The 23465-nt window shown below is 39.3% G+C and overlaps 2 protein-coding genes across 2 annotated transcripts; both read left to right on the top strand.

The window, feature by feature from the left end:
* Nucleotides 1-5556: 5556 nt before the first annotated feature.
* LOC146384292 (uncharacterized) lies at nucleotides 5557-13090 on the top strand. Its single transcript, XM_084936226.1, has 6 exons — nucleotides 5557-5791; nucleotides 7438-7489; nucleotides 8003-8190; nucleotides 9461-9634; nucleotides 10011-10121; nucleotides 11319-13090. Exons 1-6 carry the CDS (start codon nucleotides 5639-5641, stop codon nucleotides 11430-11432), a joined length of 792 nt encoding a protein of 263 aa, XP_084792352.1. The 5' UTR covers nucleotides 5557-5638; the 3' UTR covers nucleotides 11433-13090.
* Nucleotides 13091-13213: 123 nt separating this feature from the next.
* syt19 (synaptotagmin XIX) lies at nucleotides 13214-22539 on the top strand. Its single transcript, XM_084936225.1, has 9 exons — nucleotides 13214-15835; nucleotides 16910-17144; nucleotides 17329-17402; nucleotides 18447-18566; nucleotides 19422-19607; nucleotides 19752-19898; nucleotides 20155-20274; nucleotides 21148-21259; nucleotides 21359-22539. The coding sequence occupies exons 1-9, from the start codon at nucleotides 15725-15727 to the stop codon at nucleotides 21664-21666; spliced, it is 1413 nt and encodes a 470-aa protein (XP_084792351.1). The 5' UTR covers nucleotides 13214-15724; the 3' UTR covers nucleotides 21667-22539.
* Nucleotides 22540-23465: the final 926 nt, after the last annotated feature.

The raw sequence follows: 23465 nt of genomic DNA, 5'->3' as shown, positions 1-23465 counted from the left end.
AAGGTTTTTCTTTTCATGCTCAGATTCTTGAACATATTAAAGACTAAAACTTTAAAGAGAGCCTTGCACTGAGCTATTGGCCCTAAAGCCACACGGCCAGGTTATCACATTCACATCCAGTGCCTTTGTGTCACTTTGCCATCTTTTTTTTTTTAATGAAATTAAAACACTCTGATGCATTTCTGATGAGGGTTTTGAGGGTGGTCCTAAATTTTTTATTTTTCAATATTTGAAGTCCACTAACTATAATTAGAGTACTGTCTGGTCATTCATATAGTCAGCATAGCTCAGAGGCAGCTGTAATACAACTCTGGTGGACATGGACTGTGTCATTCATTACCAGAGTTTTTTTCTTGGAGTGTGTAAATGTGTAAAGTTGCAGTAGAACCAGAAAAATGGAAACACCATGTTCTGCATGTCCCTCTGCTTTGTCCCTGATTACCAGGCAGACCAACTGCAATATAAGCTATTAACTTGCTGTTGTCTTGTCTTTAGCACTATTGTGTGTGCTTAGGCAAGCCACTTAACACTCTCCAGTTCCACAAGCAAATCTCTGCACCACACATTGTACCACTACCTCATCACTTGCACTGTGCGCTTGGTGCCAAAGTAATGTGTCTGTAAATGGAGGCATAGCAGCCAAATTCCAAATTAACTGACCCTGGAGCAGACCCAGAGTATCTGCCGCTCCCGAGCACCAGAAGCTTTAAGAAAATCTGGACTTAGGAAGCTGCCAGAGAAACCATCTGTGTGCTGTGACTGCATAAGCTCCATCAGCTGTGCTGTCACCCTTATCGCTGCGCCTCCATCTTAGCTTCAATATTTGAAAACGAAATGAATGCAAAGAGTAAGTCCCCTTTATAAATTTAGTATTCATGAGGGCCAGACTATCTAATCATATATTATGACTGCATCAGTAGAATCAAATTCCCTTAAATGTGATTAATATTAGCTTCCTAGATGGTACTCCTTTCACCTTGTGTAGATTCCAGTAAATTTGAGAAAGCAGAAGGAAACACATTAACAGCTACTGGCTTTAATAAGCATTCGAGTGTGAATGCATGTTCATCAGAGCAAATTAATGCATATGCTAGGCAGTGTCTTTTTTTGCTTTGTCACTATTTCTTTTATAAAGGCACTAGTTATTGTACTGTAGGTAACTTCAATTCAATTCAATTTTATTCATATAGCGCCAAATCACAACAACGGTCGGCTCAAGGTGCTTTATATTGTAAGGTAGACCCTACAATAATACATACAGAGAAAAAAACCAACAATCATATGACCCCCTATGAGCAAGCACTTTGGCGACAGTGGGAAGGAAAAACTCCCTTTTAACAGGAAGAAACCTCCGGCAGAACCAGGCACAGGGAGGGGCGGAGCCATCTGCTCCGACCGGTTGGAGTGAGAGAAGGAAAACAGGAGGCATGCGATGGAAGAGAGAGAGATCAATGACAAGTATGATTGAATGCAGAGAGGTCTATTAACACATAGTGAGTGAGAACGGTGAGTGAAAAGGAAAAACTCAATGCATGATGGGAGTCCCCCAGCAGCCTTCACCTATTGCAGCATAACTAAGGGAGGATTCAGGGTCACCTGATCCAGCTCTAACAATATACTTTAGCAAAAGTACAAAAGTTTTCACCTAATCTTAAAAGTAGAGATAGTGTCTGTCTCCCAAATCCAAACTGGAAGCTGGTTCCATAGAAGAGGGGCCTGAAAACTGAAGGCTCTCCCTCCCTCCCCTCCCAGCTTCACATCAAACTAATGAAAAACTGTTGGTAGTTCTGAGAGAAAACGAATTTATCTTCATTTTAGCTTCAGTGTTGTTGTAAATAATTTATTATAATCTAGGCAGACATGTAAGTGTTTGGTAAGTTGCACATTTTTCTAATTTTTGAATGTACAGTAATGGGTTATAAAGTATGAACCGGATAAGATCGTTTCTACTGACACTGAATGTGGCTTTTCTTGGGTTTCTATCACTGCACATAGGTGAAATACAGCCCTTCTGCCAAGTGGAAGTAATTTGGCAATTGTTATGTTTGGTTATTGGGTGTTTTTTTGCCGGTGTGTGTGGTTCAAGTACAAAAATGATGTCCAAAAGTTTTCATTTAGGTGTAGCAGTCTTATCAATATGAGAAGAAAAGAGGTGACCAAACCAAATGTAAATGAGAATGTGATTCTTATAAGAGTTTAAAAAAAAAAAAAAAACTAGTGATAGTAAAACTTCTGTCATGAAACTAAAATATTATAGGTGAGTTTACCAGGAAAGAATTTGACCAGTTTCACCAAAATATGACAAGCCAGAAAAAGAAACCAGCAGATTTCTGCAACAAAGTTCTTTGAACTGATTACACAGAACCTGTGTGCCATAAATGGGTGAGTCTACTCCCCTTACACAGAGCAAAACTGAAGGCAAAGGATCGCAGGGAAGATACAAAGCTTTTTAGATATGTGTGGATCAAAAAGGTAGTGACTGATTGCAATACATTTTCCTAAAACATTTACCCAGCATTAATTATTTTATGCTATTACCTGCACTTCTGTCTATTATAACAATCAAAATAAAGCAGAGACTTGGGACAAACTCTTATTTCCTCCCCACTCCTGCACCTTGATTTCCATAGTTTAATATTCTTGCTCTTTTTTGAACTTAAAAATTATTCAATAAAACCCAGAACTCTGTTTGTTTTTCCTCTATGATCCCTGAACTTATGGATTATTAGCTTTCATTGAGAAATGCACTTTGCTGCTTAAGTAAAGATGACTCTGCTGCAAACACAGCTGTTTGGGGCTTTCTGCACAGTGAATTGTGGAACTGTTCAATCCAGAGCTTCAAAGCAATGAAAGTTAACGAGACCTCCTTTTTATTAACTTCATTGTCTGCAGTGTTGATGCCTCTATTTTATTTTTCCAAATACTACCAGGCTCTGTTTGTGAGGTTATTCTTGGTCAAAGTCTCAGGTATTGTACACAGTGGCCACACTGGCATTTCAGAATCAGAATCAGAAAGGGTTTTATTGCCAAATGTTGAGCAGGTTTACAACATTAGGAAATTGCTGCGGTGCTTAGTGCAAACATACTGTCATATAACGCTTAAATAGACATAAAAATAAGAATTAAAAGAGCTAAGTAGATAGATATATACATGAGTGCAGGTGGTGATCAGTGCCAAACATGGAATGATGCAGTGAACACAGTGTAGGGTCATGTGTTAGTGGTGGGAACAGTCATATGGTTATTGTTCATGAGTCCAACAGCAGAGGGGAAGAAACTGTTCTTATGGCGAGAGGTTCTGGTGCGAATGGACCGGAGCCTCCTGCCTGAGGGGAGCAGGTCAAACAAACTGTGTCCAGAGTGAGAAGGGTCAGCTGTGATCCGAGCTGCACGCCCCAGTGTCCTGGAGGTGTACAGGTCCTGCAGAGATGGGAGTCTGCAGCCAATCACCTTCTCAGCAGAGCGCACAACACGCTGCAGTCTCTGTTTGTCCCTGATAGTGGCTCCAGCGTACCACACGGTGATGGAGGAGGTGAGGATGGACTCGATGATTGCAGTGTAGAATTGCATCATCGTCCGTGTTGGCAGGTTGAATTTCTTCAGCTGCCTCAGGAAGTACATCCTCTGCTGGGCTTTCTTTATGACGGAGGTGATGGTGGGCTCCCACTTAAGGTCCTGGGTGATGGTGGTACCCAGGAAGCAGAATGAGTCCACAGAGGTGATGAGGGTGTCAGTCAGGATGATGGGGGGGAGTGGGGCTGTGTGCTTCCTGAAGTCCACAATAACCTCCACTGTCTTCTGGGCATTCAGCACCAGGTTGTTGTGGCTGCACCAGGACACCAGACGTTCAACCTCCCTCCTGTAGGCAGACTCATCCCCGTCCGAGATGAGTCCAATAACGGTGGTGTTATCTGCAAACTTGATTAGCTTGACAGACTGGTGGGTGGAGGTGCAGCAGTTAGTGTACAGGGAGAAGAGCAGAGGAGAAAGAACACAGCCCTGAGGGGAGCCGGTGCTGATGGTCCGGGAGTCTGAGACATTCTTTCCCAGCCTCACATGCTGCTTCCTGTCCGTCAGGAAGTCAGTGATCCACCGGCAGATGGGATCAGGCACATTCATCTGGGAAAGCTTGCCTTGGAGATGGTCTGGAAGGATGGTGTTGAAGGCAGAGCTGAAGTCCACAAACAGGATTATGGCGTAGGTTCCTGGGGAGTCCAGATGCTGCAGGATGAAGTGTAGAGCCATGTTGATGGCGTCATCTACAGACCTGTTGGCTCTGTATGCAAACTGAGGGGGTCCAGGAGGGGGGCCGTGAGGGTCTTGAGGTAGGAGAGAACCAGGCGCTCAAATGACTTCATGACCACAGATGTCAGAGCCACAGGTCTGTAGTCATTTAGTTCAGTGATCCTTGGTTTCTTGGGGACAGGGATTATGGTAGAGGACTTGAAGCAGGCAGGCAGGCATTTGCAGGAGAATATCAGCTTATTTGAGTGTTTGTGCTGTTAAGCTATATACATTCCTGCTACCATTATAGGGTAGAAAAGCAGAAGAAAATGAAATACTCTGTGGAATGAGTTACTGTTAGCACTGTCAACCATTACAGCCATGAATTAATTCAGGGAAAACATCACATTTTTAGTTGCCAGAGATTTACATACAGTGAAGGAAATAATTATTTGTTGCCCCTGCTGAATTTGGAAGTTTTCTCACTTACAAAGAAATAAATCATCTCATTTTAATGGAGAGAGACAAAACATCAACCCAAAATCTCAAAGCTATAAATTGATTTGCATGTCAATACGTGAAATAAGTATTTGATCCCCTACAACCCAAACAGAATTCTAGCTCCCACAGATTAGTGATTGCAGTCAGTTAATCAATTAAGGATATTCCTGATCTCAATTTGTTATGTGTATAAAGCACACCTGTCTACAGAATCAATTTCTTCTTTTCCACCCTCTCCTACACCATGGGCAAGACCAAAGAGCTGTCATCAGAGGACACCAGGAACAAAATCGTAGACCTGCACAAAGCTGTCTGTCGCCCTTGATCTGGAGCTCCTACAAAAGATCTTGGCTCATGGATAAAAATGATCATGAGAAAGTTGGTGAATCTCCCCAAAACTACATGGGAGAGCTTGTTAATGATCTGAACCGGAGAATGAACCGGTTTTGATTTGTGTTTGAGATCATTGTCCTGGCAGAACACCAAACTGTGTCCATGTTTCAGCTGTCTAACTGCTGATTTGAGGTGATGTTGAAGAACTGGGGTAGAGTAGAAAATAGCCAGTCATTAAAAGTTTACAAATAATTACAGTAACTTACAGGTTTAGAGGAATATCCAGTGTCCAAAAACTGTGGGCAGAGAAGAGAGTGGAGCCATGCGTGACTTTTTGCATATTTACGTTTTTTAAGCAATTGAAGTAACAGCAGCAATTATGTGACAACAGTGGGCTGCAATGAAAAACTAAAACCAGAAGGAGGCAGTAATGAAACTTACAAGGATGGCAATTTAATGAAACTAGACGAAGAAGAAGAAGCGCAAGCCCCAGTAGAGCAAGCCTTCCCCCTGCTGGAGGAGTCGCGTGACGCCTGCAGATTATCTAAGAGCTCGCGCACAGGGACATATACAGTCCGTCATGAGTGCTGCTATGAATTTTAAAAAATGCGGCTCTGTGCTGATTACTGGAGCCAGCCGGGGCCTCGGGCTGCAGTTAGTGGACAGTCTGGCAAGTGGACAGTTTTCACCTGGAAAGATAATAGCCACGTGCAGAAACCCTGGTAACGCACAGGTAAACACCAACACGAAACTCGGTGTGTGCATTGATGGCGTAGCAATAATGGAATAAAGCTAATGGACCACTCCAAAGACAGCTATTTGGATAATACAAGTTTGTATGTTAACTCCCGAGAATAGTCAAACAGCGATTCTTCGTATTTCAGTGACTGTCGCTTTGGTCTCAATTAAGTAATCCGTCGGCGCATGCGTATTTGACTCATCTGTGCAGACGCGTGAATATAACACGCTGAAACGGAATAATTTCCCCCCTTTCGTTAAAAAAAATAGAAATAGAAAAATATCTTCCAAAAAAGTATGACTTGGTTAAAAAAAAACCCGCTAAAAATGAACATTTCGTATAAGTTTTACAACTTATTCGTAAAGTAAAAGAAGAGGTTAGGTATTTATTGAAAAATATGTCATATTTTAGTAAAACTATAAGAAAAAAGTGATGTACACTATATTGATCTTTTCTTTAAAAAACCCACAATTTAAATTAAAATATGTTCTTAATAAAGATATGTTAAATTTAAGATTATTTCAAACATTGTCATGTGTAGGATAAAGGCTAAATAAAGACTTGTTTCCGCCAGCGCTGATCCATGTTTAAAGTGTTTGAGTAAAAGATCATCCTAGAAGTTTCCATACACCTATCATGGGCGTGAATGTCATGGTAATTTTAACCCCAAAATGGTCACGGCTGATGGCTCCCTGTCCCTGGGCCCGTTTCTGCTGGAGGTGTCTTCCTGTTAAAAGTCTGCTTTTCCTTCCCACTGTTGCTAAGTGCACGCCCAAAAGGCATCTTCTGATTGTTGGGGTTTTGTTTATTTTATTGTAGGGTCCTTACCACATGAATTAAATTCTATTTTATTTTTAGCTAAATTTTTGGAGTTTGTTAATATAAAACAATCTCAGTATACATGGGTAACATAATCGGAAATTACTTTGGCCTGTATGTTATAGTGGAATCTGTGCGTGAGAGAGAGCTAGTCTGGTGGGATCTCGCATTGTGTTACTTTGCTTTTGTATCCTTATCCTATCAGCAGCTTTTGTGTCTTTATGCAGCATTAAAAATACAGCAACATTTCTTTTAGGTGACATGTTCAAACAACACTCCACTGACAAGGCAAACATGTTGACATTCAAGTAAGGAAAAAAAGTACACTGGCCAGTTATTCTCCTCCTTTGGGCAAACACTGATGGTCACCAGAGGGCTGTACTATGAAGCAGGATTTATAATTTAGCAAGTCATGTTGAGTCTGAATTTTAAATGTCACAAAGGTGGTGGTTTGAAATTGATACATTTTCACTTTTCTTGACAATATGCTCTGAGTGTGATTATGGATTTTCTGAGGAAGAAATGCAATTTGCATAAACAACCTGTGTATTTGTCACATTGCTGTAAGTGCCGCTAATAATTGGAAATTGGTCTTTTGCATCAGAAAATATGCACAGTGTCTGAATCAGAAAGCCTTTGTTACCAGAGAAAGTTGGAAACCAATTTTGGTCATAGCTGGTAAGGTTTTCTTGAGGCAGCTAACACAAACAGACCCTGGCTATCGTGAGCTTGGTTTGTAGTACACCCCTCAGTTAACATAGAAATAAACAGGATCAAGACATCCTCCCTCACCGCTATCCAACTGTGCTTTTGACCTACAGGAACTTCAAGAACTGGCGGAGAAGCATCCCAACATCCACATAATCACTTTGGGTAAGACTGAGAAGAACATTGTTTTCTGTGTATAGTGTTACGTTCTTAGTCTAGGCGAGTATTGAACGCAACAAGAAGTTGGCCCACTCACACACCACCCAAGCAAGAACATAAACAACAATATCTTTTAAAGTGCTAAGCAGCCATTTATTTGCTTCAGCAGTGAGCAGTGCCAAAAATAACAAACAAAACTCCCTAATGGTCCCTACGCTTTCCTACACAAAATTAAAACCAAACAGAAAAAATTTAGGAAAAAATTAAAACACAAAGTCACAGTCTTTATGACAGGCCATCGGCCACTTTGTTAGATACACCCGTTGAACTGCTTGTTATTGTAAATATCTAATCAGCCAAACACATGGCTTAATGCAATTCATTGTATTTAAGATCTGAGCCACATTTCATGATCACCTTGTCCTTTTATGATTCTTTTGCCCCCAATTTCTTGTTGCTGCGAGTGTTGCATGATTTTTTTTTATATTCAGCTTTGATTAGTTTATGTCTCTTTACTAGACGTAGTGAACCAGGAGAGCATAGAGAAGTCTGTAGAAGAGGTGAGCAAGCTGGTGCAAGAAGAAGGTCTGAACTGCCTGATCAACAATGCGGGCATCAAAGTGGTGGCCGACTTTCATTCTGTTACCGCCGAGATGATGATAGAAAACTTCCACACCAACACTGTGGCTCCTCTAATGATCACTAAGGTAAATTTCATTTATATATTGTGTGCCTCTTGCCACCTTCTGTGCTGTGAATCAGCTACTTAGTAGCTCTAAAAAAGTTTTATTTGGAACATTTTACATCATCAGACAGTGAAATAACCAAAAGAAAAGAGTGCAGCGTTCTGTTTTCCTCAGTCGCTGCAAGCAGGACCCATGAGTGTTTCATTTCCTCAGTGCTGGAAGCCAACATAAAGACACGACCTTGATGGACAGAAGTAACAAAACCCTGTTGCCTGGGGCAGACTGAATGCCATAAATATTAATTAAAAGTCAATTATTTTGTTGGCCGCTGATTTTAGGGTGGACTACAGAGTAACCCTCCTGTGCTGGTAAAACTCAGGCACTGATCAGAAGCATGGCAGCATGGCAGATTGTTCCTGACACACAGTTTGCTTCTGTTAAAGAACCCTTTCTGCAACTGTGCAAGGCCAAATTGCTGCCCGGACGTCTTCTATAATCACCGTCTGCAAAGTTGTAAATGTGGTTTTAAATCAACACTACATCACACACTTTAGAGCAGACGCCTGCTTCTCGGCCCTCTCTGCAGGCTTTGGGAGATAATTACACTTCAGATTGTAACAAAACTGAAAATGTCATCTTAGGTCTTTGTTTGTTTTTTGTTTGTCCCAGAGAGTTTTAATGACTGAATGATTAATCACTAATTTGAGGAAAAACTTGTTTTAACCTATAAAAATCCTAAAAGGGTGTAGCTCTCATTTGTCTTAAAAATTCTTGTTTTTAAATAGAGTTGCTTTGTGGAGAATCAAGCAGTTTGAAGCTGTCTGACTGTATTATTAGTTTTTTTTTTGGAGACCCATCGTTGATCTCTGCTTCAACTTGTTGATTTTTGTTTTTCTTTTTTTGTTTTGATTTTTTTTTAAAGTAAAAAATAATAATTAAATAAAAGCAGAATACTTCCGTAGCATCAGTAAAGTTTGAGAGAATTGAAAAAGTGTGTGTGGAGAATTGTGGCTTTTTGCCCACTCCATGGAAATGCTGCCACCAGAGGGCAGCACAGCACTAGCATCTCTAAAGACATACAGTGTGAAATGTGTCAGTCTGACAAGTTCATATTTAAAATGTTACAAGTATAATAATCAGCATGTTACACAGCATATGTAAATATAAATATTAAACTACTAAAATAAAAACTTAAAATTTTATCGTTTTTTAAATAATTTAAAACCATTCATAAACTGTAACTTTATTGCTGCTTCCAGCTATAATGTGCGTGTCTTCTTTTTTCTGCCAGGCTTATCTGCCTCTTCTAAAAAAAGCAGCATCCAGAGGAGGGGCAGGAGGCTCAGCTACAATGGGAATCCAGAGGGCAGCGGTTATTAACGTGACCTCACTGCTGGGCTCTGTGGAGCTCGCTTGGGGTGAGAGGGCCAACAACTTCAAATGGTACCCCTACAGGACATCCAAGGTATTGTTACTGTGATTTAAAGAATAATTACAGTTTATTTAAGCTGTGAGTATTTTGCATTAATATTGCTGTTATAGGTGTGTGGACCATGTTCACCTTGCACTTTCAACCACCAATTGAGGAAAATGTGGAGTTGCACAAAACATTCAGAACAGTAACTATTGGCTATTAGCAGCTAGCAGGAGCTCCCAGCAACTTCCAGGTTAAAGGAAAGAAGAGTTATTAGAGAATACTGCATAATAAAAAGTAACGGACTGCTAAGGGACATCAGTTAACTTGGGTTAACTGTACTGTGATGTGAGTATGAAAAGAGGGGTCAAGGTGAAATTCATTTTCTTTGTGTTTCATGGTAATCTGTTTGTGCTTGTCATTTTAGAGTGCACTAAACATGGTTAGTCGCTGCATGGCTGTAGACCTAGAACCAGATGGGATTCTCTGTATGGCTATACACCCCGGCTGGGTACGCACTGACATGGGGGGGTCAGAGGTAAGGGCCTGCTCTGAATGACTTTAAGATATGCATAATCGATGAGGAAGAAAGAGAGAATGCATTGGACTTATGAACGGGCTGTACCAGTGTGACATATACCGTAAATAATAATAATAATAATAATAATGGATTGGATTTATATAGCGCTTTTCAAGGCACCCAAAGCGCTTTACAATGCCACTATTCATTCACTCTCACATTCACACACTGGTGGAGGCAAGCTACGGTTGTAGCCACAGCTGCCCTGGGGCAGACTGACAGAAGCGAGGCTGCCATATTGCGCCATCAGCCCCTCTGGCCAACACCCGGTTAATGGTGAATGGTGTGTGTGTGTGTAAACATGTCATGGACTGGGGTATAGTAATTAAAAGGACTCAAATATAAGCTGCTGCTTGTAACTATATCAAGTCCAGATCCAAAATGACAAAAGCCTATTGGTTTAACAAAAAAAAAAAAAAAAAAGTGTCTAAAATACAAAATACAAAACGCGCAAAAATAAAAGCAACAGTTGCCAGGGTATCCCGGGGCAGATCCAGGACACGCTGGAGAGATTCTATCTCTCGGCTGGCCTGGGAACGCCATGGTATTCCCCCAGACAAGCTGGAGGAGGTGGCTGGGGAGAGGGAGGTCTGGGCTTTTCTGCTTGGGCTGCTGCCCCTGCGACCCAGCCCCAGATAAGCAGAAGAAGATGGATAGATGGATGGATGGTTAAAACACATTATGATGCAACAAAGAACACAGGCAAACTGGGGCTAAAAATAAACATGAAGTAATGAGGAGAGCAGAAACGTAAGAGAAGCTAAACACAGCTGAGCACAGTCAAGGTAAATGAGGAGGTTAAACTAGAAACAATACACAAAGAGTGTGGTTAGCGAAGTAAAATAGAAAATTAAAAAGTAAATCTGAGTGAACTTAACTCAGGACAATAAGATGGAGGGAGACACTGAGGAATCAAACTCTAATACAAATAGAAACTCAAACTGTGAACTAAAGACTGAAAATGCTAAGTAAAAGACGTGAAACCTGAAAATGTAGATGGTTGTAAAAGAGACCCAAAGAGAGACCTAACCTTATAATAAACAAGAATGAATTTGAATAACACTCCAAAACACACAAATACCCTGAGAACAGACCTGGGATCATGACAGAAGCGTGTGTTTCATTTGCTTTTCTGTTCTCTCCATCTCTTTCCAGGCTCCACTGAGTCCCGAGGACAGTATTTCTTTCATGTTGTCTGTGATTGGAGGGCTAACTGAAAAGGACCATGGCTCATTTCTGAACTTTACAGGAGAGCAGATACCTTGGTGAACTTGATGTCCATCAGTTATGAGAAGGATGACTGAGAATTCTTAACTCATCCTAATGGTTATTGCTTTTACTCTAACTATGCAAGAATGAATGTATCTACGGCTTTGATTGTGCTGCATTCCACTTTATAGGAGCGTATCTACTAGAGCTTTTTCCAAACCGTTTTGCTCTGTCCCCTTCAAAAAGTGCACTGAGCCCTGCGGTCAGGGAAGCGCATGTTGTGTTAGTAAGAGAAAATCACAGACTAGATTTTACAAATGTTAGCACAAACTCCATGAATTTTTCATCGCTCAGGGTTAGGGATGGGTACCGGTATCCGGTGCCATGATGACACCGGTTCTGACATAAACGGTAGTAACCAGACTGAAAAGCAGCGCACATTTCGGTGCTTTATTTCGGTGCTTTTTTTTCCTGAGATGTCATACACTTTGGATTCCAGCCAATCATTTTACCTTTGCAAGCGTAGTAGGCGGGTCCAGGTACGTACGTTCTTTTAGAGCAGAGCTACAGATTAAAAATGCCCAAGGCGAAGCGGTCAAAAGTCTGGCTGTACTCCACAGCAAAAGATGCAAACTCAGCAGCCTGCAACAAGTGCTTTAAGGTGATACTGTCAAAGGAGGTAACACCTCGAATCTGATGAAACACCTGGCGACGCATAGCGTTTTTTTAAAAGCAGAGAAATGCACTGTATTTGATAGCTTGCTGCGAGACCTCACATCGAGCACATCTACTGCGGGTGTGGTGCCTGTTATCGGTCCCGGAGTTGGCAACATCCCCCAAAATCCCAAAGAGGAGAGTCCTGGCCCCTAGCCCTGCCAGTGTAGCAGAAATGATGACGGATGATGATGGCAGCAGCAGCTGTTCTTCTCTGGGTCAGTAGTTGTTCGTGTGTAATTTATGTTGAGAAGGCTAACCACATTATTAAATTAATGCACATAAGGTGAACTAGCAAACACCGTCGTAGTTACATGCGGCTGTCTTCTTGTTTGATGGCAGATGCTCCCTTCACCCTGGCAAAAAAGGCTAAAATGACCAAAGAAAAAGTGGGAAACAGCTAAACATGAGAGATTTTTGGAGAAAGTTTGTGTTTTTTCCATTGATTAAGCACTGCTTCCAGCCAAGAGTGATACCATAAATCCCCTATAGCTGCAGAAAAGGCTAACATTGTTGTCTTTTTACAAAAAAACAGCTAAACATGAGAGGTTTTTGGACAAAGTTTGTGTTCTCCATTCTTTAAGCACCGGTTCGAGCACCGTTTCAAAAGTACCAGTTTGGTACTGGTATCGGATAAAACCTAAACGATACCCATCCCTACTCAGGGTGGGCCTACTGTGTATTTTTGGGGGCAAAAAATAAAAAAACGACATCTGCTACTTGTCTAGCTACCGCACTAGCTTATAACCTACTTTTTAGCCTTACTTTATTAGGCTTTTGGATTGTCTTTGCTCATAGTCATCTTGGCTGCTTGGAGAATAGGTCAAGCTAGTGCACCTTTCCTGTTTGTATTCCTTCAAAAGAAGTAGGGTTTATTAATTTATTTTCCCCTTATTTTGTTTGCTCCAGTGGGAGACTGTAAAAAGATGGAAGTCTTTTTACACATATTTGCTTTAAAAATTGTTTCAATTTTCAGTTCTAATAAATAATTTATTAAAACAAAACTATCTTTTGGTTTATTCCTTAAAGAGTTATTGTAAATAATATTTACTTAGAAACTGAAATGAGGTGAAAGGATGATGTTCATTTCTTCGGGGGGGGGGGGGGGAGGTTTGTATAATTTTCTAAACACATAAAGTAAATGACACCACAAAAACAGGCAGGCAAATGCACAAAACAGTTATTCTGTAGACTGCAATGAGTTCCTAAGACTAGGACAGAAGCGATAACATTCATCAATACCATTAAGAATGCTAAGTGTATATATGGGTGCCATTGTTTAAGTAGTGGAAATGGATGTAAATGTTAGTTTTAATATAGTCCGTTAAGTGTTTTAGGTTGTCTCGATTTATCTACTTAGTTTCCCTCAGTCAGTGAGCGAATCCAGCTCAAAGTGGCAAATGTAATTTTTGGCTATTTTTTGTTCCTAGGAGATACTTGTTGTTCCACAATAGCAAATATGGCCACAAGTGTTTGTTTATTTAGTTGAATAGTCATCTTAAAAATGTGACAGTGTTTTTAAGATTCAACTCCAATACATACAAAAATTAGGACACTGGCAAAAAGACCGTCAAAGAAGCTGTGACCCAGTTTCAGTCCTTTGCATGTTGAGTGTGCTTGTAGACATTTTAGTGGATTTAGCTTTGCAAAAATAAAGGTGTAACAATTGAAGTCCACAATGCCGTTAGTTATTGCACCTAGAAATTCTCATACCATTGCAACACTAATAGGGAATTAAAAAACATTAACAGCTACAAAGAATGTGGGACAAGGTTGTAAATGCTCCCTTGGCACCCTACTTCTGACCCCACCGATCTTCATACATCTCCATCACCCTGGGTCAACACACCTGAATCAAATGATTAGTTCATTACCAGGCCTCTGGAGAACTTCAAGACATGTTGAGGAGGTCATTTAGCCTTTTAAATAAGCTGTGTTGGATCAAGGACACACCTAAAACCTGCAGGACACCGGCCCTCGAGGCCTGGTGTTCGACACCTGTGCTCTAAAGCAATGGCTGTAGAAAACATGGACGGCACAACAGCTCTCCAAAAATGAAGCCAAAATGTCTCTATTGCCCCTGGTGTTTGGCTGCAGTATAGGTCATAAGCCCCGCCTCTTCCATGTTAGTGGATGGGACTGGGGTCAGACCAATGCCTGTTTTCTACATTGCTCTAAAGCAGTTACATCGTTTCCTCACTGCCAAAAGCAAAGCTCTTATTTTTGCTAATAAAGAACAACTCTATCAAAAGTCTTTCTGTTTTTTATGACATCAGTCTCACTTTCACATAACAAAGTCTGCAGCTTAGCTTTTTGTATTCACTTTGCTTTTGACATGCTGTCTTCTGTGGATGACAAGAAGACAGCCTTAACCCTGACCCCAGCCCTCTTTGCATCACTTCTGTGAGAGTCTTAACCCAAAACCAAACTGTGCCTCCACTGTTTTGCACACAGAAGATACCTTTCAGCCATATCACAGTGTTGAAGAAGAAAACTCATGACTCATGCCCACAATGCAATGGTCATGTAATATGAAGTTCCCTGTGTGACGTTTTAAGTTTCAGTGTAAGTTTCATGAAGCAGTTCTTTGACTGGGTTTTAAAAAGTTGCAAAATAAAAGCAATGTTAATTCTGAGAGTGACAAGGAAATGAGAAAGCTTAGTCATCAAGATTTTCTTCCTCATTTTTGTAAAAACACTTTACCTGTCTTAAGTGTTACTTGATAGGCCAATTTTTACATACATTTCCTTTTCCCAATTGCAGGCCTTGCTGTCAGCAAGCAGTCCTGCAACATATTAGGTGACCAGTCAGCACGACAATTTCAAGGGAAGTGTTTTAAGACAAACAGGGCATGATCCTGGCTGACCTTTAAGCTGGTGAAAGTACGTTACCACTGTCATTTTATAACACCTGTATCTGCAGCCAGCTTGGCCACAGAGATGATAAAGCAGAGCTGTAACTGAACATGCAACTTAGAAAATGCATATTTTCCAAGTTTCAATAATTCACTTCTGAAGTATCTAACCTGAACATTCAGTAAACAGGCCTGCAGAGGAATCTTTATGAAGAAGAGAGGTTGGGATCAGGTCACACTGAGCTAAGCTCTCTGAAATGTAATTCGTATCTAATCAAACCAGTCTGCCCAGAATGGTGTGTTGATAGTCATGTGTTAGGTGAAAGAGAGAGGGAGGGTGTGTGTCTGTGTGTGTGTGTGCGTGTGTGTGTGAGTGTGTGTGTGAGTGTAGAGTGACCAAAGTAGGAGCAACAGTTACATGATAAGGTACTAGTTTGAATTTCTCTTTGCAGAGAAGTTCTTTTGTTTCTGTGGAGATGTAAGCGCTCACACAATGGATTTATAGCACAGGAAAAGGAAAGAAGAAAAAGGAGACCTCAGTTTTTAACTTATCACAGGTAAATATTTAACTGTCCTTAAAGCAATTTTAGCCACGATTCAAGCAGCAACAGAAGGTCTGTGCAGTAGTGAAGTGTATGTCTGTTTTTACCTTTTACCTGTCCTTTTAAATTCTGTGACCTAGCAACACATTGTATAATTGCCTTAGATTTTTACTTTGTCTTAATAGAAACATTAGGTACTACTTTTTCCGTCGTGTTGCACAGAGCAGGTCCAGTGCTCTTTGATGAAACTATTTCTGATAGGAGTTAAGCATTTTTTAGAAAAGAGATACAGCTGTACTGTTTTTCTTCACCAGAGGGAACGCTCAGATAATACCAGGGCGTTTGGACATTTGGTAGGTATTTAGTGTGCACATGTCTGGAATTTTTGGTAAAGGTACAGGTGTAAAACTTTGTTAATGCCACTAACTGTATACAACAGCTTTAGAAGAAAAATTATATTTTTTATACTGTTTTTCTTTTGGCAAATTAAAGAAAGTTGTAGAAAAATGTTCATCAGGCTCTGCTTTACTACATTCAACATGAAGGAAAACAGTAGTTAAGCTGATATATGTCTAGACTCATTTGTACTTTATTATTATATATTATGCGCATACAATCCAAGTTCAGTGCCTCAAAACTGGACTGTGGATTCAATTAGTTAGGCCAAATTATAACAACAGTCACCAACAACTAGAACATTGTTTTTCCCTGCAATGCTTGTTTGATTTTCTCTTTGAGGACAATCCAGTTAATGGGTTTGGTTTTTTTTACTTTTACTAAAAAGTTTTCAGTGAAAAAGACCAATGACCAAAAGACCAGCCGAGATTTTAATTATTTGTCAATGATCTGTCACTGAGTGTCCTTTGCTATATTTTAATAATGTGTTGATACGTATTATTAGCTATTAGTCTAAAAATATGAGAATACTTTTTTTTTTAAAATCCAGTTCCCAAGTGTCCAAGTAACATCTTCAAACTTTATATTGTCATACACATGCAGTCTGAAACTGTAATAGATTAATCGACATTAATTGATTCTTCCTAACTAGATGATCATTTCAAAATCAGTGCTGAATATTTTTGTAAATTTCACTGTTGGTTAACATCAGAAACAATGTATTGTTGGAATCTTAATTTAAAAAAATAGCAACATGCTTTACTATTTTTTCCTGCTTTTTTGTAACAGCAAATTTGAAAACTTGTGGATAACAACAATAATAATAATTTTGATTATAGTGCTTGTGTATACTGATGGATTAAACATTAATGTTAGTTTAATTCACTGTGGCATTACATGGATAGTAGTCTAATAATTTTTTTAAGCACTGTATATTTTTTTTACATACATTACATTACATACCTGCTATTAGCAGGTCCTTTAATCCACCCAGCTATGGTCCTCACATGCTCTGTGTTCCTGTATTGCAGAGGTATGTGCAGACCACATGGCCGCAGAAAGCCATGGTGACTCTTATAGACTACCCAGCTCCTATGGAGCTGTTTTCAAAAGCTGGAGAGCTGAGAATGCCATTTTCTGATGTGGTCAAATACTGCATTCTGGGTATCTCCATTATTCTCCTACTGCTGGCTCTGGGCATCTTAGCCTGGCAGATCTACAGATTCTGCACAGAGAAATACACTACATACACCCAGCAAGATGCAGGTGAGTAGGAATTACATTACAGTAAGACTCAGTGTAGTGCATATTGACAAGCCAGAGTGACTGTGACACAAATTATTAAATTCAATTCAATTCAATTCAATTTTATTTATATAGCGCCAAATCACAACAAAAGTCGCCTCAAGGCGCTTCATAAATGTATGGTTGTGTCTGTTTTCTGCGATAGGGCATAATGATTTGCTGTATTCAGACGAAGGGCCAACGACAACAGGAAACTACTCAGGAGCTCCAAGTACCAAAGTAAGAGGAAACGTTATCACAATTGAGCACTAATGTGCACATGGTCTTGACCAGACTGTATAAACCAGGTTAAGAGAAAATCCTGCTTCAAGGAATCTGCTGTCTTTCAGTTGATACTTGGGATTTGTGCATCTGAACAAGGTGAATCTCTGAAATGTAATATATTGCTGCTAATTTCTTTTGGACACAGTTATTGAGTTACATGTTAAGATTCTGGAACAGAATTGGTGAGAAATGCAGGAAATATTTAGGACTGCTTAAAAAAAATGAAGTGAATTTTTCTGAAAATTGTAGATTCATGGTGTGATCAGGTAATGCCAATTTACTTAAACATGAGAATTTTCAGTAGGAAATTAGTTAAACAGGATGATATAAATACCACACAATTAAGAGTTTTAATATATTTTGTACCACAGAAGTCAGCATTTAGCATGTAACTCTACTAAGGACTGTTTTAGAGGACTGTCAGAGAGAAGGCAGATAAGTAAACCACAGGCTGGGTGGGGTGTTTGTGTGGATGTGTTTGAGAAGTCGGGCAGTTTATTTGGATAGTCTGCTGTTTGCTTCGTACCACATGACTGACCCGTGTCAGGAAAAGTTCTGCTGAGTGTAAAAACTTCCATGTAGAGTGTTAGAACAACAGCAAATGATGGCTAAATTAAGACTGATGAAAATTGTGGACCACAGATGTAAACCTGAATGTAGGCAGCATTTTAATGTAGTATTACAAGCTGAAGCTACTACGTCTAAATCACCTTGAGCACCTTTGTGATAGAGCAGGCAATAACAACTATGATGCGAGTGAAGGACTCTAGTCTAAGGACAGTTATAAATTAATACCCTTTGAATGCTATGTACATGAAACCAGATCCATTATGACAGCGTGTACATGTGGAATATCTAAGTATTTCCTCGATAGATGGGAGTCTTTAAAGAGTAGAGGCTTAAAAATTAATTGTGCTCTGTGTTATAAAGGCTTATACAACTAGCCTGCTTTCTTTCTTAATTCCTGGGTAAATAGTGCGCATTTGTGTGTGCCTGCAGCTGGAGGATGTCAGCACAGAGGCCCACAGACTGAGTCGCTGCCTGTCTCAGCCCTCGTTTCCCTCCTTAGCATCCACAGAGGCAGCTGGAGACAAAGAAGAGCAGGCAACTATTCAAAAGGTAAAACTGGTATTTTATCCTGTTTATATATTTTATTTTGGACAGACAGAAACCCAAGATCCAGTGAAATTATTAATGAGAGACAAAACAGGAAGTATATTCATTCTTTTAGTGCGGTGTTGCTCTGTTGGTGTTTCTACAGTTATTTAAAGATCCAAAATTTAAAGATTCATAAAACAACACCAGCAACATCCGGCAATGAGCACCAATTATTAACAGCTTTTTAAAATATGTTATGAATGTATCACTTTTTTTTATTTAAAGTCTACTAAATAAAGCTGTCAGATTAATTAAGTGGTGTAAAATTGAGATTTTCCTATCATTAAATAGAGATGCCAACGTTTAGGTAAACGCTACAAGCTGCTCTCTTACTAGTAAACCATAAACATAACCACATGGTGGCGCCAAGAGTGAGTTTATAGAGAGACAAGTTAAAAAATGCAGTGTAAGTATGCATACAGATACCCTTGCACTTGTGCATGAATTACACTTATGCTCACAGATACATGTGTAGACTCGTTTCTCTGGCTGTACAAGCACCTCACCACAGTCATTAGGATTCATCTTCTGTCAACCAAAGATGTCTGAGCTAAATGTCCTGTAAATCCTTCTGGCATCTGTTTAGATATTCAGGATGAATCAGGGTGACTAAAAGATAAGCAGGCTGAATTTAGTTTTACATTCTTTTCCTAATGGCAAGTATTTGAGTATGTAACAGAAATTGAAACATCATTTAAAAAAAAATGTCCCATCAATCCTCACAAAACAAGATTAACAGTAAATGACTGATGACACAGTTTCAGGCAAAATCAACCACAGTCTTTGGGTCTTTCCTAACATATCCTCTCATACCAGGTGGATGGATCATTACGATTCTCCGTCTACTATGATCAGATGCAGTCACGTCTGGTGGTCACCGTGCTGCAGGTGGAGGGGCTTTTGGAACAGAGTGAGAGCCGAACCCTCCAACCATTTGTTAAAATACTGCTCATGTGGGCTGGATCAGAGGCTGTAGAAGTCGAGGGCTTTAAAGATGAAGAGGTAAGTTTGTCGTATTATTATTTTCTTCTTTTTCTTGATACATATGTAAAAAATACAATCCACACTGTCTTTGAGTTTTCATTCAGCACAGCATCTCTGTACTAAAGACAAAGGTGTCATAAATTACTGGTGTGATCCTCTTAGGGGGAAGGCTTGTCGCCTGTTCTGTGGACAGTACTGCAGGAGTGGCGTACTCGCATTGTGAAAGGCAGCTGTAACCCTTTATTTGGAGACCAGTTCAGCTGTGTTTTACAAGAGGAAAAGCTTCATCACATCAACCTAAGGATGGAGGTTCTGCACTACATATCTCTCATTCTTAAAACATATTTGTTCAGGACTCAAACAGTATTGCTTGTACTACATCATGCATGCAGTTTGCATGTTAGCTGTCACATTTCAAGGGCCAAATAATTTAAAACCATAAGCACTACAGCTATGTTATAGTACTTTAGTCTCTTTTCACTTGTTGAGAGAAAAAAGTATGAATGATAAACGTTTTTATCTGTTGTGGTGTAAATCATTTATCAGGTGTCTGTATGCATCTCAGGTAAGAGACTTTGATAAATTCTCCAGAAACACAGTGTTAGGAGATGTGAGGGTTCCTTTAGGACAGCTCAACATCTCCTACCCTCTGGAACTACAAGAGGATCTAAAGATACCGCAGAAGGTACTGCAGGGGGCGCACACACACAACACACAGCATGCACACAGGACTGGCTTTCAGTAGCATCTCAAGTAATTGATGTTATGTAAAGGTTTATGATTATAAAACTATATAATAACTATATTTAGCCACAATAATAAAAATGAAAGCTAATATTCATTGTGTAAATGGAAATAATTAAACAGACATTTACAGATGTGATAGATGGTAGTAAAAATATAATAGAGTATATTGTTATAACTATATAATCCTTCTTCATAGTCCACACAAAAATTGTTCCATTTTCAGAAAAGCAATAATTTTTGTTATTGTTTATAGTACCTATGCCTAATATTTTGTCCACAGCATTAATGTACCACGAGTGAGGCGAAATATTAGGAGTAATTTAGAATTGCACAGGTGAACCCAAAAGTGCATTTGTGTAGCTAGAATTTTATTTTCCACAGAAAATTTAGTTTAACTTTTACTGGTTTGTGTAATTTGTGGATCGTATGGTGTCATCATTATTGTCAATGATATTTCAATAACTGAACATGGCCTCCGTCTATGCATCTATCTTACTATAATAATGAATTATTATATTGGGGCAATAATAATTCATGTAATATTTTTTTAATTGCTCAAAGAAAAGAAAAATATATTTGTAACACTAGTGCAACTGAAACCACAGGATGACTTTTGCCTCTTTAATTTAAGATCAAACAAAAGAAAAAAATGTTATACTTTTGAGTTATGACTGTGGCGATTTAATACATTTTGTGCTTATGTGGTGATTTTTAGCCCTGCTGAATACTGTCATTTATGTTTGTGCCTGCAACTATATCACTTTTTTTAAACTGTGCATAAATGTACATTATACTGATGCTTTCTCCAAAGGATCTTGTTGGAGAGGTGCTTTTGTCCCTGAAATTTCTTCCCACGTCTCAGAGGCTGGAGGTTGGCCTGCTAAAGGTCAAAACTGTCCTTTCTGAGATATCCCCAAATCTAGGTAAATTAAAAAAAAGACACCTTCACACAAAAAAGACGCCAGCTTTGATGCACATACGGTTATAAATTCATGTAATCTGTGTATGTGTGTGTTGCACAGCCCTGTATGCCAGGATCAGCGTCCAGTGCAATCAGTTCAAGCTAAAGTACCAGAAAAGCTCTACAGTGGCTCGGTGCCTGGTGACTGTTTTCAATGAGGTCCTCTTGTTCTCCTTGCCAGAGGTTCATCTGGAGCGGTGTAAAATTTTGGTCTCTATATATGAAACTCGCCCAACAAGCAAATCAGCCAAACAGCTGATCGGACAGCTGAGTGTGGGGAAGGAGAAGAGTTCAGAAGATGAGCACTGGACTTTGATGATGCGCTCAGTCCGTCAGCCAGTAGCAAAGTGGCATGGCCTACTGATCTGAAACACAGCAGAACCAACGCTATCATCATGGATGGTTGTATTTGTATGTTTTTACCCTGAAAGCATGTGTATCAGACTGTTCAGGCATCTGCACTTGCTGAGGTAAAGACCAGACATGCTTGTCCTCCTGATCTCACAGTGACACAAAACTTTATTACTCTCCGTACTTACTGCTACTCAACGGTAAACATGTGATGCTCTTACAGTTACAGTTTGTAACAATGCTCCACTTTCTCAATGCCACACTAACATTACTCTCATTACTCAGTTTATGAGAGGCATTATCGACGGACTGTTGTTTAAATGTTTATTTTGGTTGCTAAAGCAGAAACTGTACTTGTTGCTATCTACATGTAATTAGCGTGTACCTAGATCAGAACGAGAGGACTCGAAAAAATAATGAATGCCACAGTTATGATGATTAGTTGCTTTTTTTATTTTTTATACAATGTGTATCTTTTAATCTACAATTTATTCTATGAAATGTAATATATGAGACATTAACTTCACAAGATAGAATGCAGTTGTTTAAAACTTCCTATGAATCCTTAATAAATTCCATAATTTGGTATGGGCACAATAATGTTATTGGAGTATTAAGCCATGATTAACGTGATATCATTTTTAGCAGAATGGCAATGCTGCGATAAAAGAGTGTTCTGCATATCACTCTTTTTGTATGAAGGGTCCAGCACAACTAAATAATTTAAATAATAAGTGCTTAAAAGCACTAAAATTACAAGTATGTTGACTTTTTCTCCTGATAATCAACATGTCCTCACCCTGCTCTGTGGCTAGAGTGCGCCATTTTGTGCGCATGTGTGATAAATTGAACACAAGCGGGCGACTGTGTGCGAAGACAAAGTGTGTGAAATACTAATTACATTTACAGTTACATTTTAAGTATGAAATAAAAACATACATTAATGAAAAGTTTACAAAATAGCAAAATAAAGTGACTGGACAGAAAAAATTAAAGTAATTACCTCAAATTTTAAAAAGAATTAAAAAGTATAGAATATGTACCTTTGAAATAAGGTGATTAAGTGGAAGTGATTGCACAAAGCCACACATGGAATATCAGCACCATCATAATTTCTTTGAATTTTCCAGTTGACTAATCCCAATAATTGAAGTTACCAAAAATGAAGAAATTAAAAAAAAAAATATTTAAATACGTGTTTTAAAAGACTTGCTTCTGCTTTTAAGTCTCCTTTTTTAGGCTGTCAGGCAGGATGCTTTATCAGCCAATCCATTAATGGGAAAAGAAAAAGAAGCCAGAAATGAGCTGAGCATGATTGGATAAAGTTTTAGGAAACCAGGGAGCATATCCACACAGCAAAGAGCAAAAACCCATGGTCAGGTGAGTAATATACAGGTACAGTGTTGTATTGCTTTCATTTTAGCTATGCCAGTCTCATTCAGCTAGCATGTGCTTCACGAACAGTAACGATTAGTTTTGAATCCTCATTATGATTGTTATGCAAAAAGCCAGGCTCTTTTTAAAATGTGATCCAATGAGTAAAATAAGCTCTTTGTTAAACATTCTTCTCAAACTCAGTGTGTTACTTTTTTTCACTGCACACATTCTGTAGCTGAATTTGAAACTGATTATGTGGGGTATGTTTTTCAAGCTAGAGCACTGGATTACAAAGAAAGCTTAAAATACACAAGAATGCATTTTGAATGAAGTTATTAATGTTACCTATTTATTTATGTTCATGTTGATTCTTTAAGTGCAGATGGTTTTTTCCCTCCCAAACCACTGTCTCTAACTTCTTATCTACATTCACGAGTCCC

The sequence above is a fragment of the Perissodus microlepis genome, chromosome 7 (genome assembly GCF_051167445.1).
Source record: "Perissodus microlepis isolate ML-2025 ecotype Zambia chromosome 7, ASM5116744v1, whole genome shotgun sequence".
NCBI lineage: Eukaryota > Metazoa > Chordata > Actinopteri > Cichliformes > Cichlidae > Perissodus > Perissodus microlepis.
Note: the sequence above shows the minus strand (reverse complement) of the source record. Positions and strands in the feature narration are given on the sequence as shown.